At 39.4% G+C, this 20079-nt stretch overlaps 2 protein-coding genes across 2 annotated transcripts; both read left to right on the top strand.

The window, feature by feature from the left end:
• Window positions 1–266: 266 nt before the first annotated feature.
• Window positions 267–4146, top strand: LOC135649962 (calcium sensing receptor, chloroplastic-like). Its single transcript, XM_065168969.1, has 6 exons — window positions 267–863; window positions 948–1193; window positions 2117–2309; window positions 3292–3433; window positions 3526–3657; window positions 3747–4146. Exons 1-6 carry the CDS (start codon window positions 282–284, stop codon window positions 4003–4005), a joined length of 1554 nt encoding a protein of 517 aa, XP_065025041.1. The 5' UTR covers window positions 267–281; the 3' UTR covers window positions 4006–4146.
• A 6903-nt stretch (window positions 4147–11049) lies between these two features.
• On the top strand, window positions 11050–14067 carry LOC135649564 (homeobox-leucine zipper protein HOX16-like). The gene is made up of 4 exons (XM_065168048.1): window positions 11050–11691; window positions 11766–11902; window positions 12475–12714; window positions 13421–14067. The coding sequence occupies exons 1-4, from the start codon at window positions 11598–11600 to the stop codon at window positions 13799–13801; spliced, it is 852 nt and encodes a 283-aa protein (XP_065024120.1). The 5' UTR covers window positions 11050–11597; the 3' UTR covers window positions 13802–14067.
• The last annotated feature ends 6012 nt before the right edge of the window (window positions 14068–20079 follow it).

The raw sequence follows: 20079 nt of genomic DNA, 5'->3' as shown, positions 1-20079 counted from the left end.
TAGATTCAAAGATATATACACGCATATAGCGCAATGCTTAATGACATTTAGCCTAGCAAGTTAAGAATTAGTGAATAACAATCACTATGAGGTGATAATAAATCTTGTTGTATTTTAAGAGATAATGGAGCTAAGAACTCAAAATTTACAAGTAATTGTAAACATATTACAATTTTCTAAAGATTACCTGTCTATGTCAAGAAAGGGTACAGTATTAGAGACCCAAAGCATGCGTGGGGCTCTCAAAAACCTGATCTGTGCGGGGCAGCGGCGGCGTGCGGATGACTGTTCCCTGCATTGGACGAAATAGGCAATCTCCAGAAGATTGGGACGCTCCGGCGGCGCTCACCGTCATCACCCGGCAGATCTCCTCGTCCACACAATCCAGCGTCAGATTCTTCGACAACCCTCCACCACACAAAAGGTCCGGCGAAGAAGATCTACTCTTATACCGAACACAACCTACCACTCGATCGCCGACTGTCGCACGCACCCAATCCACTCGTCGCCCGATCGAGCCAACCACAACCGAATCAGTCTTAAAAGTCCGCATCGATCACACACACAGCGGCAGCAGTAGAGCGAGGGGGGAGGGAGACGAGGAGGAAGAGGAGATGGCGATGGTGGCGTTCCGAGCTGCGGCGGCAGCGTCGACCAGTCCTCGCCCTCCCCTGTCCAAACCACAACAGGCGCAGCCACAACATCATCAGTCCAAGCTGCTTCACCCAAAGCAATCTCTTCCTCTGCTCCCACCTCGTACGCCCGCCGCGCTCTCCTTCGTCGCCGTCCTCTCCGCAGCCGTCCCCGGCGAAGCCAGGGCCTTCTCCTTCCCCAAGGAAGACATCGTCTCCTCCCTCACCAAGGTTCCACACGACGCCCCCTTCCCCATTCTTCTCTATCTTTAGATCACTGCCCTAAATCTTTTCTTTCTTCTCCATCTATCGAAGGCGGAGGACACGATTGGCCAGGTAGTTGATGTTGGTTCGAGTGTTTGGGGTTTCTCCCTGGACGTGTTCAGGTCCTTGTCGGAGACGCTCAAGCCAGGAGTCGACGCCGCGCTACCGATCTTGCAGAGCGCCAGTAAGGAGGCTTTGAAGATCGCCTCTCCGGTGGTTTCCGATGCTTCCAAGCAGGCCAAAGAAGCGCTTCAGAGCGTTGGGGTTGATCCAAGTCCTGTTCTGACCGCAGCACAGGTTGTTTCTTTGTTCTCCTCCTCCTCCTCCTCTTCTCTGCATTCCAGGCTAAATGTGCGTCATTTTCTAATTGCCAAATACAAAATGTCGATAGATACTTTTTTTCTCTCTCTTTTGCTACTGGTAAGTGGTGTTAGACTGGTTCTGATCTTAGGACCTTAAGATGATCCTTTACAAGTTAGCTAGCACCTTAGAGACCAATGTTTTAGAAGTTTAAATTAGGTTTTGAGCCCCCTATCATACCAATATTTTAGATGTAAAATTTATCAGATGTGGTTTTGAACCCTCGACTTCCTATGTCGTAGTTAAGAACTTATTCAATTTTAAGCTTAACTGGCTAGCTTAGATGTAAAATTTATCAGATGTCGGCTGGGGTTTCGTTGGTAAAGACCATGATAGATTATTGCAAGATCCTATATCCTATATCGGAAATGGACAAGATTAAGATTAACATATAAGGGTCGAATGAGAATATTATTATCAATTTCAACTTAAGCATTTTGGTAAGTGATTTACGTCAAATAAAATCGATAGACAGCTGGGTTATGACATTTGGTAATAGAACCGATCTAGTAATAGGACAGGTCTTAAGCATTTTGGTCAGGTCGGGTCATGAGCCTTTACCCTTTGCAAAATAAAAAATCGTCTTTATTCATCAATCTTGTAGTTATTTTCCTAGGAGATTAAACTTCCAAGTCATTTTTACGCTTATTTCACATTAATATCCTATTTAACATGACTTCTGTTAAGAGCCTGTCAAGTTTCTTTCTCTGTCGAATTATGGCTGTCCAAAGTACTTATGTATTCATTGTGGAATCTTGATATTATTGATGTTTCAACTCTCTAATTCTGGATTCTTCAAATTCCATTAGTACTAGTTTATACAGAGGATCACCTTCCTGATGAAGTTTTTATCTCAACAGACAATCGCCGATGCAGCACAGCAGACAACAAAAATCATAGAAGGAGCAAAGCCCCTTGCTTCGGCAACCGTGGAGAAGATCACATCCTCTAGTCCTTCAGTGGTTGTTGTCACTGCCGGAGCATTGTTTGTTGGATACCTTCTTCTCCCACCAATTTGGTCCACCATTTCTTTCAACTTCCGTGGTTATAAAGGTGAATTACATGCTCGATGAACAACCAGAAATGTGGTTTTCATCAAACATATTCTGACTCTCAAATCTAGTCTTTTTATACGTTTATGCAACTAACAACACCAATTATGCATGAAACTTACATTACGTAGCTTGGAGCAATAGTTGAGTTATGCTTGCAAAAAAGGAAGACATCGATCATAAGGGATTAATGGAGAGAAACTAAATGAGAATTTATATCGAAGAGCATTGTTCTCCAAACAGATCATCTTGTTCGAGAACTTAGGAGGATTGGTTTACCATTTTGTATTTATAATTAAATAGCTTGTACTTTTTGGTTAAGAGAAATTTGCAGAAGGTAATGTGGCGAAATAGTTTGACTGCATCAATTTCTTCTGTTGGCATAAGATTGAAGTTAGACTTATTAAGGAACAATGAAGTTCTTGTAATAAATAAAAAGAGACTAACAACGAGCAATTCTGACTTACAGTTTACTTGGGATGTGGAATGAAGTAGATAATTGTATGAGTGCAGGTACAGTATATATCATTTAATATCTGGTTACTTGGTTGACCTACATATTGAATCACTTAGCTTGTTACCTTAAATTTAATGTCTTAGTCTTGCTAGTCATTAGCTATGCATTTAATTATGTAAAAACAACATTATAGAAAAATCTAAAAGCCTTAGAGTTGTTAATATCTTTTGTTCATTGAGCTTTTATTGTATATATTTTAGTGTGACTTTTCTTTTTGACTGGTTCATACGTAAAATTGGATAATGTTCATTATTCATTCAATCTACACCCAATTTTGGAGACTCCAAGCTTAACTCTTATTTTGCCACATGTAACACGGTACATGAAATGCTACAAGTATATGTACATGATACAAGAGTTGGGTTACCAATTCTTACGCTTCATGTTTCATTCTTGCAAAAATAACTTTATTTTTGTTGGTGGACGACTGTGTTCTTATTTGTCCCTTTCTTTTGCTCTTCACCAGGCAATCTCAGTCCTGCTCAGGCGCTCGACGTGATAACCGCACAGAATTATCTTATGATTGACATAAGATCAGAGAAAGACAAAAATAAAGCTGGTGTTCCTCGCCTGCCCTCGAATGCAAAGAACAAGATGATCTCAGTGCCGTAAGAAATTCTACCTTCTATTCCTATGTGCTTGTTGGTTGTTATATAAAACAGCAGAAGATGCGACTACTGAGCTCACTTTTTTCTTGTAGTTTGGAGGAACTTCCTAGCAAGATAAAGGGCCTTGTGACGAGCTCAAAGAAAGTGGAAGCTGATATAGCCGCGCTAAAGATTTCGTACCTTAAGAAAATCAACAAAGGATCCAACATCGTGATAATGGATTCGTGAGTTCCTGCTGCTCAGAACTTCAGTCTTTCCATTATAAATTCATGATATAGTGAGTTGAGGCACACAATACAATTCAAATGTGCAGCTACTCTGATATAGCGAAACTTGTCGCAAGGACACTCACCAGCCTTGGTTTCAAGAACTGCTGGATTGTGACGGATGGATTCTCCGGGGGGAAGGGATGGCTGCAGAGCCGTTTAGGCACAGACTCGTACAATGCATCGCTTGTTGAGGTTCTGTCTCCTTCGAGGGTCATTCCTGCTGCTGCAGCTCGGTTTGGAACCACCAGCTCTACGGCCCTACAGTCGACTAGGAAACTTCTTCCTGGGAGCGTTGAGAACTGAAAATTCTCAGGCAGAAGGTGATTCTTTTGTAACTTTTTTTTATCTTTTGTGAAGATAAGGTATGCAGGGTATGGCATGTTATGTTGTTATTGTACAATGCATGCATCAGCTAATACAAATGAGTCTGGTTATATTGTCCCACTTTGCTTCCTGACTGCATCCAACAAGTTCTTAACACAAGTAACCTGGCAGCCAAATAACCATAGTCAGATTTGATTAAATGTTAAATCATAAAAAATGTTTCTTTTTAGGTTGGAAAGATGTTATTATTTATGTATGGAGCAATTTGTAAAAAGTGTTTCAAGAGCCTTTCTGTATATCTTCGGCTAAATGAATGCCGGCAAGTTCTTCATCGAAACCATAGGACATCAGTGATCCTACTATCTTGATTCAAGATACAACATATTATAACTACAGGACCACATACTATATACAACTTATTCTGTGCAATGATTTTTTATAAAGCAGGATAAAATGAAATAAAATCTGTCAGCAGAACTTTGAAAGCTTATCACCTTATTTTTGGCTGTTTGGAAGGATATTATAAGCTGATTGCTTGATACATCGAGGACATAAGCGGAGGCCAGAAATTAAGTTGTTAAGCTGTTGGCATTCAGCTACCATTAGAAAATTTAGTGAGCAGAAGCTACGAGCAATCGAACTTTACCATCTGATGCTGAACAAACTTCCTACAAGAATTCAAGAACCATGAATGAACATTAGCAAGAAAAAAGGGGGAAGGCTGAAGAAAACTTTAGCTACAGAAGCTTGTTTCTCATAGCCAAAGAAAAGGTTTCATGGTCCTTCATGAACATGAAGCATTTTCCTTCTATAATAAATGAAAGACCAAATTGAAATTTTCTTCCAATAGAAAAATACAAATTTCATGTGAGATATGACTTTGATGGCAAGTCATTGTAGAGAAGTTCAGCTCCAAAAAATATTCCGAATTTATTGAGAAGCCTGAAAGCTGAACTGATTCCATTAGATTGACCTCTTTTACTGTCAACAGTTGTTAGCAGTCTGTTGAGTTCGATTCCAGAATCCATCAAGTGGAGATCCAAATGTTTCCTACATTCGCATACCTCTTCTCTAATTCAAGTAGAAAGAAGGAATATGAAGGACCAAATCTATCAGCTGTTCCCTTCGAGGGACTCGGATGGAGGGCTTTTATAACCAGTAGTGCCTCTTATGGAGACAATAAAAGATTATTCCTTTCGCAGGTAAACAGCACACTTTCATCTGTTTCTATCAGTTCAATTTAAATATTAGAGATACTGATCGTGTTGTAACTTGAAATCAAGTCCCTCGGAAAAAACACTGCAGGAGTTACCATGATCTTTTGCGCATAGTTGGATCTGTTCTTGGACTCCCCAAGTAGATGTCACATGAGATTCTCCCAATCTGAAGTCATCTTTGATTGGTTCTGCAGAATGAAGTATGTAACAACCATGTTGATGCTATGCAAGAATGGCATGTACTTCATCAATCATTTTGGCACGGCAGCATATGGCAGAAACAAGACAAACCATTTCTGTCGCCATTTAAATTCATCTGTTCCCTGTTGCTCAAGCGAGTAGTATCAATTAACTCACGTATGCGATGACAAATTGTTTATTGCTTGAGAACAACACTATGAAGTTATCCTAAACTTTGTCAGAACTATTTAATCACATGAAGCCAAGCACCACAAGCTCAACTTGGCCTGCAAGTGCTCCTGTTTCTTTTTCTCTCCACCAACACTCAGATATCAGAAGAAGAAAGCTGCGTTCTCTTTATGTTTTTGTTTTTTAGCTTGATTTAGGTGACACTATCTATCTTCGCCTGTAGCTCGACTTTCGGAAGTGGGCAACCTCTGTGGCCATAAAATAGAAACACAGACACAGCTTTCATCTGTTGGCTTTCAGGTTTCCTTCTTAAAGAAAGGAACAGAAGGAGAGAACAAAAGCAATGCTGCTGCTTGCTACGTAGTCCAGATTAGATTATGAGATCCCAACTTTAACTCACACTCACACTCGAGAGAAAAAGAAGGTGGTCCTCAAGCTTTCTGAAGCACCAGCGAGCAGCACTTTGAGGAGGCCGCAGCAGTGGGAAGAAGAGGGAGGAGCGCTAGCTCGTGCGCCGACCTCTCTCTCTCAGACGCGCACCTTATCTCCAAAGGCATCCTACTTGTTCTTGTGCTCCATCCTGCAATCGCATTACCCTTTTCTCAGCTCACCACCCTCCCTTTCTTCCCACCCACTTTTCTTCTTAAAAAGCTATAGGCACCTTCCATCAAACTTGGGCATCGAAGTTGGCTGATCACATTCTTCTTCTACTTCGAAGTCCTTACCTTCGTAGCTAAGAAAACAAGGGACAGAAAAAGAATGACCACAGTTTGTTTTGCGCACGCACGACTTGGTTTTCACTCTGCAGCGTTGATCAAAGACGGCAAAGAGAAGATGAAGTATTCTATCTTTGTGGATTCTTAATCGACAAGGCAATCCGAAAAACATGGTTTTAAACTTTACCACATCTCTTCTTTAAATAAAACTTAGTAGTCTCTTTGTAAAAGTTGTTATTGTCGATTTTGGTTGTCACCTCGTCGTGACAAAGGCGATGCGACCCCAACCCTTTTTCTGAATCTTATTGCTACAAAGCAAAAACTCCCCGATTCGAGAGAATCTATCGGGAATTAAAGAAAGATTACAAAACATGTGTCTAGCATTCATCACATAGAATCTCAAGCAGATAAATTTTTTTCAATTATACGAGGAAATCTCTTTATTCAGTTGAGAGAAATCTTTTATTCTATTGACTTCAATAAAACTTCTTATCTTCTATTCTTTCTAATATGGTATTAGAGCAGGTGAGACGAGCGAGACTCCACGACCATCGAAGTTTGTCATTCATCACAGACGAGCGAAACTCCACGACCATCAAAGTTTGACATTCATCACATCCTTTGCCTCTACAGAACAAAGAAGGGGGAACTCTTTCTTCTACTGCATTTCTCCTTTGTTGCAGTTTTCTTTTTTACTGTAATATTACTGTAGCTTTCTCCTCTACTGTAGCTTTTATTGGTATTCTTGTTGCCAATACTAATAAGTGGTTCCTGCAACTCCCCACTAATAACGAACAAAGATATGATCGGCCTGGGAAAGATGTGTTGGGTAGGACATGCATCCAAAACCAGATAGATGATGATCCTGTGGGTGTGGGTGCTGTGAAGCCATAAAAAGATGACACCGAGTTGGACAAAGTGGCTTTTGTTCTGTCGTGACATCTGCGTGCCTATGTGTCGAACTCAATTCTGTAAAAAAGTTAATCTCCACCGTGCCAAGCATGTGAGGCAACTTGAAACGCCTGCCTGGTCAAAATTTGTATGCCACAACTTGTTTGAAGTGCGAGTGCAAAGCATTGACATGCCAGAAAGAATTAGGTGATCGGTCGAATGTATTTGGAGGAATTAGTGAACTCTTCTTCACCTACACAAACATATATTCTATCCAGTTTTAGCCACTTTGTTTTTAGTTTCTTTTTTCATTTTTATTCTTAATCCCGAGTAGATTTATCAATCCCGAGTAGACATATTGTGATGATATATCGTTCCATTTATCAAATGTTGAGATCTCAAAATCTCATTTATTAAATTTTATAATTAAAATATTGATATGATGGTATGCGAGCTTCAGTAAGTCTATACATAAAGTCGATAGCTTTGCTTCACATTCACAGCACATTCGTTGAACAATAAAAATAAAGAAGGCACGCATTGAGACTTACGAACCCAATTGACTTGTGGCATTGATGATGCCGCAGGAGAAGTCAAATGTGCAGGATTGCTTGCAGGTAGCAGCCACAATGGTGCAGCCTCCAAATTGGACATGTTGATCTATGTGCATCCATTCCAAGTAACTATAGGAAATGACAGTAACGACAAAAGGAAGTTGATGAGATTTGGTAAACATCAAGCTACAGAGCTTTAGCTTTGTTGGTGGGAGTGGAGACCCACTGGACTCTCTCTCTCTCTCTCTCTCTCTCTTGCCTTCTCCCCATTACGAAGGTTCAGGGATTCTGCACTGCCTTGATGAGACTCTTCCATGCTCCCCGATCTTATGACTTCACAAGATCCGAGACTCAGATATGATGTAATAAGAGCTAAATAGTTTTTATCCACTGGTTTATTTTTTTTATTTATTTTTTAGCCTTCAGGTCCGCTGTTGGAAAATAAGAGGTGTTGATTCATCTGATTGGATGATCCAATCAACTTAGTAGTCAGCAGAAGTTGAGATATTCTAATCTGTGGAAGTTAAGATGAGCTTGTCATTTGATGTGGCTCGAGTGTGGAATCTGAAATCTAGTGGTTTTCTGAGGTAGCACAAATCCATTTAGTCAGAGTGATGCAAGATTTGGTTCGAATATTATCAGCATGATATCATACCTAATGGGCATAACTTACACAACTCAACCTCTGACATACCACTTGGGCATTCCCTCTATGTTATTCCCCCAATCACCTTCTTCTTACCATTTTGTTTTCCCTTCTAAAAGTAATATAAGTGTAAAGACATGAATCTACTTTTATATCTACTTTGTTTTCATTTTCAAAAAAATTTGATGTTCATTCTCTGACAAGGAACCTCAAACCCTACGATATAGACTATAAGATTTGATGGAGCTATGGTAAATTATAAGATATAACATCTTTCTTTTTTTATATATATACAATTGTATAGAGACAAGATTACATAAATTGATATTATATTTATAAAATATAATCAAATAAATATCATCAATTATTTTGTTATAAGTATATATATGTATGTATATATACACACTGGCATATTTTATTTTAGATCACAAGATAAAAATGTTTCTCCAGGTATATGGAGGTAAGATTTTGTGCATTGATTTTTTTGGGATCATGTATTACACGTGTAAAATCTGATCAGAGAAAAAAAAAAAAAATCAAAAGTCTAAAAATCCAATCGGCTTCAGCTTAATCGAGTTAGATGCAAAACGCAACCATTGACTCGTTATGATAAGAAGACAAAATACAACAAAGGATATCAGCAGCCGTGTACTGAGCAGCAAGCCTTACCCATCACCATCTCTTTCACGGATTCAAAAGAGGATGCCGAATGGAATTCCCTACATTCTTCTTTGATGCATCCAAGCTGTGGACTACATAACTCTTTTTCACATTAAATTAATTTACATTTGCATTATTCCCCATCGATCGATATTAACTTGCCATGCCCAAACTGATGTGCGGCAGCGTGACAACCACATGTTCTATTTTTGTGACCCCAACGAGCGCGCATGCACAACATGTCAGTGTCTTCTAGTTCCTCTCACATCATCAACATGGACCATCGGATCGAGATCCGACGGTCGATGCGGCGTCGACATGGAAGCCATCGACCTCCCTGGATGTTTGCAAGTCGGCAATCCGTCGGGGGGGATGGGGATGGGGATGGGTGGACACTTGTCGCGTGTCGGATGGACGATGGACCCCCGCCCCCCGCCCCCCGCGGTTGGATTACTTTTTGTCCCTTGACGTTGTCTCCTTCCCCGAGCACGTCACACTCGGAACTCTTTGTTTGTTTGTTTGGCCTCTCGTGGTGGGTTTGGGTCGGGAACGATTTTGATCCTCCGCTCATCTCACCTATGCTTAATTTTATCTGTCATGTAATCCATTGTACGGAAATATATAAAAAAAGAAAACTATCTATGTAAGCTTTTAGATCATCATTCTATATATGATTCAGTACATCCAAAGATACTCCAGCAAGTGCCATGTTTTAATTGGAGAATAGGAATACTCATTTGATCAATGATGTGTTGCGCATGAGACATCCTACCCCGCCCCAAGTCCCTTTCGTATGAGTAGTAGGAAGGATGAGAGTTTTAACTATACTATGATGTCTTGTTCATCCATGTGATGTGATGATCGAGATATTAGATATGACGGGTGAACCTTTCTGTAGTCATATTAATCCAACAGTGCGTGGCATCTCCAAGAGTAAAGATGATGATAATTTATGATGTCCCAATTTAGTTCAACACAGATGGTTGATTATAGAAGAATTATTATAACGACGGGTAAAAACTATGTTATGTAAGACTATCAATCACTCACTATACGAGAGAGGAATTGAATGAAGGGTCGGAAGATAAGGTGAGCGAGGACCAACGGAAGCAGCTCCACGTGGTTGCTGAGGAGATGTGGGTTGGATGGATCTGGCAGTCTCCGGAAGAGAAAGCCAATCAATCATGTGCCAAACAATCGTGTTGATTTGACATCACCCGATGATGGATGCCTTTTGCATCCCGAGGTTTGGTCACTTGGAGCGTCAAATGCAACCCCAATTAACGGATCATCGGGTCGATCGCATCCTTTCACCATGCGGTTTGGGGGCATTTGGAGTTGAGCGAGCACAAAGGAAATACAGTTGAGCGAGCCCAAAGCAAAAAGATTCCTTTATTTATGATCTTAAATTAAGGAATACACTCTTCTTTAGAAATCATATATTTTCTAAAGATTATTTTTATGATACAGTAAGTGGATGGCGACGATAAGAATGCTTATTTTATTATATATATATATATATATAAATCCAAGTGGATCTAATCTGAGTTATGTACAAAATCTATCACATGGATTACAACCTTACAGGACCTAATTTAAAAATGGCCCAGCACCATAGATTCAAAATAATCTCCCAATAAAGAAATCGTAAGTCTAATCATGCCATTGCCTATTATATTATCATTACTTATCAACGTTGGTTAGGTCACCCTTAGCACTTTACCAAATTAATAGCGTCCAATTAGTTGGAGAACGAGTCAGGAAATAAAGACGTCCCACAATAATTTTCCAAATAAAAATCTATTTATGATATTTTTTCTAACTAATAAAAAATATGTATCCACCCAATCCAATAGTTTAATTTTTCTCCTGAGTAATTTTTTGTTATTTATCTATTTTATTTTGCTTTGCCGAGGGGCATTTTCGTCCATTCGGCAAAAAAATTTCTCGCTATAAAATGCCCGCCCCTCCAAATCCCCAAGCTTTAGCCCTCCAAATAAACCACGCAATATTAGCGACAAATCCACACCCCACCGCCAAGTCCTCCTCCGCCGGAATCTCGAGCTCCGGCGACGACACCCTCTCGGAAACTCCCTCCTTGGAGCGACTTTGTTCTCTCTCCCGGCGTCTCTCCGTCTTCGCCGGGCTCTGAGGCGGTCTCCGGCGGGCCTCCGCCGGAAGGTGGTGGTGAGGGTTCTACTTCTTCTGCTGCTGGCCTGAGGTCCCCGCAACCCCGACCTGCATGATGGGGTTTTCCCTCTACCCCATGAAGACGTCGACGCGCCTTCTCTGGAGCACCAGCTTCTTCCGCCATAAGACCATCTTCATCCTCGCCTTCTTCTTCTTTTAAGCTCCCGCAGGGAATCCCCTTCGATCGATCGATCGATCCAGATCGACATCCAAGGGAGACAGAAAGAGCACATAGACACTCATATCTAGAAGCGAGTACCTAGACAGACACATACATACCCGTCGAATCCAGATCTGACCGTCGATCGATCCGATCTAAGACCAAGGGATGGGTTCTAGCTGTCTGATCTTTGATTCCTCTTCGTCCTCGTCCTCCCGCGGCCGCCTGCTCGTCTTGGGCGGCGGGAGTCCCATCTTTCAAGGTACTACCTCGCTTGCCGCTATTTTGGTCCGGCTTTGGTTCTGGCTTGGTAAATGTTTTGGGGTGGAACTGAAGGTGTGAGGTCGGTGGTGGCTGGGGAGGATGGCGGTGCGAGCAAGCGGCGGCCGTTCTTCACCTCCCCGGATGAGATTTATGAGGAGTACTACGAGGAACAGCTGCCGGAGAAGAAGCGCCGCCTCACGCTTGAACAGGTAATTCTTCTTCCCAGAATGATCATTACTAGTATTTTAGGGTGATTTTCCCTAGAAATTCTTTTACCGATCGCCCCTTCTCAAATCACCAAATTCCAAATTTGTCGCTTTCCTTTTGTCCTTCGACCGATCTCATTACTAACCCTAATCATAAAGCAGGTGTGTGTTAGAGAATTAAACTCTGAAATGGTAGGTAAAGCGTAGCTCTTATTTTCAACACTCGTGTGCGTTCTTAAGATTCTCTTCGTTATCATCATAACTATTAGAGAATCAAAACAAAAAAAGAAACCAAAAGAATGGGACAAAATGATTTGTTGTGCAAAATAGCTGAGTCAAAAAAAAAGGGGTCTTTTTTGCTTGGTCAAAGTGGAAAGGAAAAATTAGATCACAAGCAATTTATACATTAGTGTCTCAAAATATTTAGCTTATGGCATCATATTTCTACGATCTGTGTTGCTTTTAAGTCTTCTACGAACATAAACTGTTATTGTAATCCTGCAAAATTTCATGCATATATTCATGTTGATTGATTTATCGAGGGATGGTAACCATGAGTTTTTGGAGTAAAAAAGATACATTTATTGGAGCGGAGCTTCGAGGAGGAGAACAAGCTGGAGCCTGAGCGAAAGAGCGAGCTAGCTCGAAAACTAGGATTGCAACCGAGGCAGGTGGCGGTCTGGTTCCAGAACCGGCGTGCTCGATGGAAGAACAAGCTGCTCGAGCGCGAGTTCGATCAGCTCAGATCCTCTTACGACGCTCTCCTGGCCAATCACGATGCCCTCCTCAAGGACAACGACCGCCTGCGGTCGCAGGTACTCTCTCTCTCTCTCTCCCCATATGCTCGACACCGGTCACCTCAATCTGACAATTTGCTTTAGGTAATGCAATTTGTGTACATACTTTATTGCTATATAATTAAACTATGTTCTACCACTCATGCACTCTAATTAGGTCAACCAATCTGGAGTCTTTGGAAACTATAATGCTTATAGACATTTCGTGTTTTCATCGGTTGGCGCAGTTGGTCGTCCAAAGTGACGGAAATGTCCTTAAGATTTCAACTTATAGCCTGTGTTTCATGTCTTTTGCATGCATAAAATATTATCTGGACGGCTGTTGTGCCGACTCCACTAGCAAAATAAATACACGATTGTAGAGCTATCAAAGTGCTACAGATGTACGGAAATCATATGAAAATAAGTCAACAATGTTCATGAACCTATGGTGAACGTCACCATGAGTTGACATGAAGCTCAATGGTTACTAAGTCAGATTCCAGCATGAATGTGAGTGGAATCCTGAAAAGACATGGAGGGACTCCCATTATTCATAAGGTCGCGCATGAAACTTGATGTCATTCATTAAGAGATTGTAATCTTGCAAATAGCTTAGATAGATAATCATCTCTCATCTCCTTTGCCTATTATTAGCTGAATTAATTAGCGGAAAAAGCAGTTTAAAGCGTGTGCTATTTCCGCTAATTTACGGGTGAGATTAACTAGACAACATCTCTTGCAGGTGAACTCACTGATCGAACAGCTACAAGCGAAGGAGCAGGGTGCATCCGAGGTCACTGGGGTAGTGCAGCATGAGCAGGCGGCTTCAAGTGCTGATCTGATGGCCCCGAACATCCAGCAGACTGTGGAGTTGAGCACTGGGAGTGGCGGGAGCACAGTGGTGGTCGAAGCGGAGGGCACTAACCACCCGGAGGAGAGCAGCCGGCAGTCTTACCTCCCGGAGACCTACCACGGTGTGGGGCTGGTCGCCTGTGGCATCCGCACCGAGGACGACGATTTGAGCGACGAGGGATGCAGCTATTACCCTGATGCCATGTTCATGGAATTACAACACCAGGAGGAGGAGGCCCACCTGCCATGGTGGGAGTGGGACCAAATGTAACGTGGATGAGTACAACCTTCGCTCCTGCGTGCTGCTGCTGCTGCTTCATTTTCTTCCTCAGTTTATGTTCAAATGTCCACGACTAGTACTGTTGCATGTGTAGTTTCTGTAATGTATGAAGGAATGTTCGAAATCTTGCATGAATGTCCGGAATAAGTGGTTGGAGGAAAAGACTCTACATACATATTTGCGTTTATGATCTTTAGAAGAAAACTATGTTTGTGTTTCTGGCTTTATCTAAAATCAAACCCCATGCAACTTTTAGATGGTTTTTTTTTTGGGGGGGAGCGGATTTATTTTGCTATTGAACATGGTTCTATGAAATGTATTGCTTCGAGTGAAGCATGAATTCATGGAGGTCACAGCAAGAACTCCAGCTACTGCAGGCTGACTCAACTATGTCCCAACTTGGAGCTCATGAAACTATCACATGGACTGGGTGGGTTGGTGGTCCTGTTTCGTTTGGCCTATCTGTGTGCTCCTTTATTCTTCACCTGATGTTGACACCAACCATCAGGTTCATCTGGTTCCATGATTTGTGCTGCTGACACATCCACCTTGTTGATGTGTTGTTGCATCTTGAGCCACAGCACTGGCAATTTGCAAGGGCTGCTGGTTAGTATTAGGCGGCCAGACACCTCCGTCCACATGATGATGCTGCTTGTTTGCGACCATCCCATGGCCGCTCGGCTTTTCCCAAAGCTGATCCCTCACGCAACCGTCGTCGGTCGCAGTCTGCCCTGTCTCACTGGAGAAGAGCAAGTCACAGTAAGAGGCGGGCATGAGTGCTTCCTGTTGGTGTTTTCAGACTGCTGGAGCTGACGATCTCGAGAAGAAAGGTTACCAAATCATTACGTAAATTACTGATACGTTCCCATGTACTAAACTCGTGATAGATGGTTTCATGAATACCATTAAAAGATACAATCAATCTGCCATAGCCAAATGAATTCCACGACTGTCCTATGACGACATGTCATTATTGTTTTTCTGACACTACAAATCCATTTCCGATGATAAATGTGTTGGTGATGGAGGAACAAGGAAGAAATAGAATACTACGATACGAGTAAAAAGAATCATTTTGACTCAAGAAAACTGATGTAGTATTAAAAACAGAAGGAACACTTACAAGATACCAAATGCACAAAGACTCTTTATCTTCCTCTCCTCAATCTCAATATCTTGCTAGATGAACTACGGTCCTATTTATAGGACCTAATGACAACCACCCTATAACTACTAGATCATAAGGTAGTTATTGAAACTACTAGATCATGATCAAGTGGTTATTGAAATCATCACGTAACCACTAGATCATGATAACAATCTAGATAACTATGAATCATATCTCAACACTCCCCCTTGATTCATAGTTGCATACACCAATTCGCGACATAAAATAAATATGCTTTCGAAATGAAAGTGATTTGGTGAAGATATCCGTAACTTGTTCATCCGTTCCACAATACTTCATTGTGATAGCTCCACTTGCCTGAAGTACTCTTTCGATCATCTAAAGCTCCTGCACAATCACTATCAGTGAAACCAAATAATTTACATTTAAATTTTGTTTTGAACATCCATTTTAACCCAGTCGCTTTCTTTTCTTTCGGTAGATCCATTAGCTCCCAAGTTTCATTCTTCTCAGTTGACTTGATTTCCTCCTTCATTGCTTTTCTCCATTCCTCTTTTATAACTGCATCCTCAAAAGTTGTCGGATCTGAAATAAACAAAGCAAATGTTGAGTTATAAATTTCTGTCAGTGATCTGAAATTTCTTAGAGGGGTTTCATCTGAGGAATCTAAATTTGAACTGCTATTGGGTGAGGTTGACGATGAATTTGTTGGAGCAGGATCTGTCACTTGATTCTGCGGAGTGTATAGTTCTGCTGGAATCTGCATTTGTGTTTCACCTTTATTGGTCTCCCAATTCCAACTTGCCCTTTCATCAAACATAATATTTCTGTTAATAATAACTTTGCCACTAATAGGGTTATATAATCGATATGCATTAGATTGTAAAGAATAACCAATTAAAATGCATTTCTCTGATTTTTCATCAAGCTTGTGATGATTTTGTGAATTCACCAAAGCATAAGCAATACAACCAAAAATTCTTAGATGTCTATCACTTGGTTTCATACCATACCAAGCCTCAAAAGGAGTTCGATTCATAACAGCCTTTGTTGGTGAAATATTCAACAAATAAACTGCTGTTGCAACTGCTTCTGTCCAAAACTGATTTGGAAGATGTTTTCCTTTAAGCAAACTTCTTGCCATTTCAACGACAGTCCGATTCTTTCGCTCAGCTACACCATTTTGCTCCGGTGTATATGGTGCTGTCAATTCTCTGTGGATACCATTTTCTTCACAAAAAGAACTAAACTCATTAGATAAAAATTCACCACCTCTATCTGTCCGAAGTGTCTTTATATATCTACCACTTTGTCTTTCTACAAGTGCCTTGAACTTTCGAAAATTATCAAATGTTTCAGATTTCAATTTCAAAAAATATACCCAACTCATGCGACTATAATCATCCGTAAACAATAAAAAATATTGACTTCCACCAAATGATTTTGTATTCATAGGTCCACATAAGTCAGCATGAATTAATTCAAGACAATTAGATGCTCTCCATGCTTTTCCAATAGGAAATGGTTTTCTACTTTGTTTGCCATATATACATCCTTCACATACGTCAAGCGTATTAATCTTAGGCAATCCAAAAACCATTCCTTTTTGACTTAACAACCTTAAACCTTTAATGTTAAGATGTCCATATCTTAAATGCCATAAACTAGACTCATTCTTTTGAGTTGTGATAAGCGCATGTCTTTCAATATTTGACACATCAAGTGGAAACATCTTGTTTTGTGTCATGCAAATATTTACTATAATCAAACCAGATTTCTTATCTCTAATAGTGCATGAACCATCATCAAATATTACTTGATATCCATCATTTACTAATTGTCCAACACTCAACAAATTATGTGATAAAGTAGGAACAAAGAAAACATTATCAAGGTATTTTACCTTCCCTTGATTTGTCTTCACCTCAATTGTTCCTTTCCCTTCCACTTGGATTTGCTTGTTATCTCCAAGTCTAACATTCAACTTGTGAGTCTCATCAATATCTCTAAATATTGATTTTATGCCTGACATATGATTAAAACATCCACTATCCAAAAACCAAATATCATTTGAGATGTTATGAATTTGTGAATGAGTCATAAACAACTTACTATTTTCTTCAATTTTCTCCACATAGCTTGCTTGTTTTTCTCTTTTCCAGCAATCTGCCTTCATGTGACCAAACTTTTTACAATAGTGACATTGAATTCCACTTTTGTAATTTTTTTGATCATAATTTGATTACCCTTGTTCATCAAAGTGTCCTCTTCCTCTTCCATTTCCTCTACCACGAAATCCTCCTCTGCCACGTCCTCTTCCTGTTGATTTTTTGTCTTCTTCTGAAGTAGAAGACTCTCCCTTAACCTAAAATGCTTTTTCTTCACTTTTTTCAAGTGACCTGTTCAACCTTACTTCATGTGCTTGCAAGGAACCCATTAGTTCATCAAATGAATAAGTAGATAAATCTTTTGATTCCTCAATTGCGGCAACAACATGATCAAATTTCGGAGTTAAACTTCTCAAAACCTTTGCAACAATTATATGATCAGGAAGATGTTCACCATAAGATTTCATTTGACTAACAATTTCAGTCACTCGAGAAAGAAAATCTTGTACCGATTCATTGCTTTTCATGAACAAAATTTCAAACTCACGACGGAAGGTTTGAAGTTTTACCGTAATCACCCTTGATGAGCCTTGAAATTCATTTTGAAGTATCAACCAGGCTTGCTTTGAGGTTGTCGCTGCTGCAATTCTTGAGAAGATCGTCTCATGTACAGCTTGTTGAATGAAGAACAATGCCTTTGAGTCCTTCTTTCTATTCTCCCTCAGCCTGATTTCGTCATCTGGATCTGCATATCCATTCTCTATTAAGTCCCAAAGATCTTGAGACTTGAATAGAGTCTTCATCTTGATACTCCAAAATTCATAACTTTTGCCCGAGAAGATTGGGATAAGGGGTTGAGACACGGAATTGCCGTTAAAAGCCATAATGCCCAGTTCAGATTGAAACTAGGCTCTGATACCACAAATGTTGGAGATGGAGGAACAAGGAAGTAACAGAATACTACGATACGAGTAAAAAGAATCCTTTTGACTCAAGAAAACTGATGTAGTATTAAAAACAGAAGGAACACTTGCAAGATACCAAATGCACACAGACTCTTTATCTTCCTCTCCTCAATCTCAATATCTTGCTAGATGAACTACGGTCCTATTTATAGGACCTAATGACAACCACCCTATAACTACTAGATCATAAGGTAGTTATTGAAACTACTAGATCATGATCAAGTGGTTATTGAAATCATCACGTAACCACTAGATCATGATAACAATCTAGATAACTATGAATCATATATCAACAAAATGAACGGGTATTTGAGCTCTCCAGAGTAACTTTGTGGTGCTTTGGAAGCTTCAAACATGGCATTACAGAAGCTTATAACACCCAAAAGAGGCGGGCTGCTTTTGGGTGACAAGGCTGGACGTTGGTGTCTATTAGTGCCTACTATCTTTGATGGCTGTGGCTGACTAGAAATGAGAAGACTGATTTCAATCAGAAAATTTTTTTCGTAAGGCTGTAGCTTTTAGTCTTGACCAGTGGTCAGGCTAAAACTATATGATGATTAATCTGCAAGGTATACGATGGTAGGCTAGGTGGCTTAAACCCCAAAAATGGATGGGTGAAAAAACTGAACTGTGATGGACCTCTTGAGTATGATCAGATAGGGTGCTTAGGATTTGTTCTAAGATACAATGCTAGTAATGTTATTTTTTTGTTGCAAGCACAATGGCGAAGCAGTGGAATATCTTGTAAGGTTGCTGTAGTGGGGGATGGACTCAAACTAGCGATGACGGATGGCTTATTCTCACATCTATATGAAATCTAAATTTAGGAATATCGGTGAAGATAGGAAGAGGAACCCACCTCCTCCCTAGTGCCTTCTCCTAATACATGATATTTGCGTCCTCCTCCAAAGTAAGTTTTGATATATTTGTGATTTCAATATACGTAAGGAAAGAAATGAGATAGTCAACTAAATTGTCAAGAACTTACGTACGACCCATCAAATCTTCTTATTTCTTTCTAAAGAGGAGTGTAAAATATAAAATTATTATATAAAAAATTAATATCAAAATTGAAATCAAGCATCATAGATCTAAGATAAAATGTACATACATTTTGAACATGATAATCAATAGGGTATATTGGATGTCGTGAAGTAACACACCGTGTGATCCGTATGCGCTATGAAGCTACATAGGAAATAAACTAAACTCTCATTCTCTTTTCTTCCTATTTTCAGAATAACTGTAATTGATGGAATAGAAAAAATAATTGGGAGATAAGAGAAAAGATGTCTATGATCATGATAGGATCCCTATAAGGTTTTGTCTATATATAAACAAGAGTAAAAGGTCTATAAAAGATAATTATGAGAGTTCTTTTCATCAAGATTATCATCGAATGAATATTACCATAATTAATTTTTTTATTGATCGATGTTCGTAATTAGAATCTAATTAGATATATAATATATCTTAATTAATTAGATGAGATCATAGAATCTAACATTATCTAACATATCTAATTAATTAGTAAAATATAAAAGAGTTTAAAATTAAAATAAATAAAATAAAATATATTTAAAAATAGTTTTGCTCTATTGGATTCTAAAATTTTAAAAATCATTTATATGCACACGAATTTAAAAATGTACTAATAAGTCTAATAAATATAATAATATTATATTAAGTCTAACTAATAATGTAAGTCATATTAGTTATTTGTTATCATTGTCATACTTTCTTCTATATACTACAACACTATTAGTCTTTCCTAATATAATCTAAAATGACCCTTATATTTTATTTTATTAAGATAATTTTATTATTCATATTCAATCATAATATATATATAAATGTAAATAGGAAAATAAAAATAAGTAACTTTAATTACATAAACAAGAATATCAATAATAATATTCTCTCAAACATGCATCATTATATCTTTTATGGGTTACTCATAATCTCGATCATAAAAATATATTTTTCAAATACTTTAGATCGTAAGGCCCGTAATTAATACGGTGATACTTAGGTTCTTATTTGACAATAGTTATTTCTAGACTCTTT

This window comes from Musa acuminata, chromosome BXJ3-9 (assembly GCF_036884655.1).
Source record: "Musa acuminata AAA Group cultivar baxijiao chromosome BXJ3-9, Cavendish_Baxijiao_AAA, whole genome shotgun sequence".
NCBI lineage: Eukaryota > Viridiplantae > Streptophyta > Magnoliopsida > Zingiberales > Musaceae > Musa > Musa acuminata.
The sequence above is the reverse complement of the archived record's forward strand: the minus strand, read 5'-3'. Positions and strand labels throughout refer to the sequence as shown.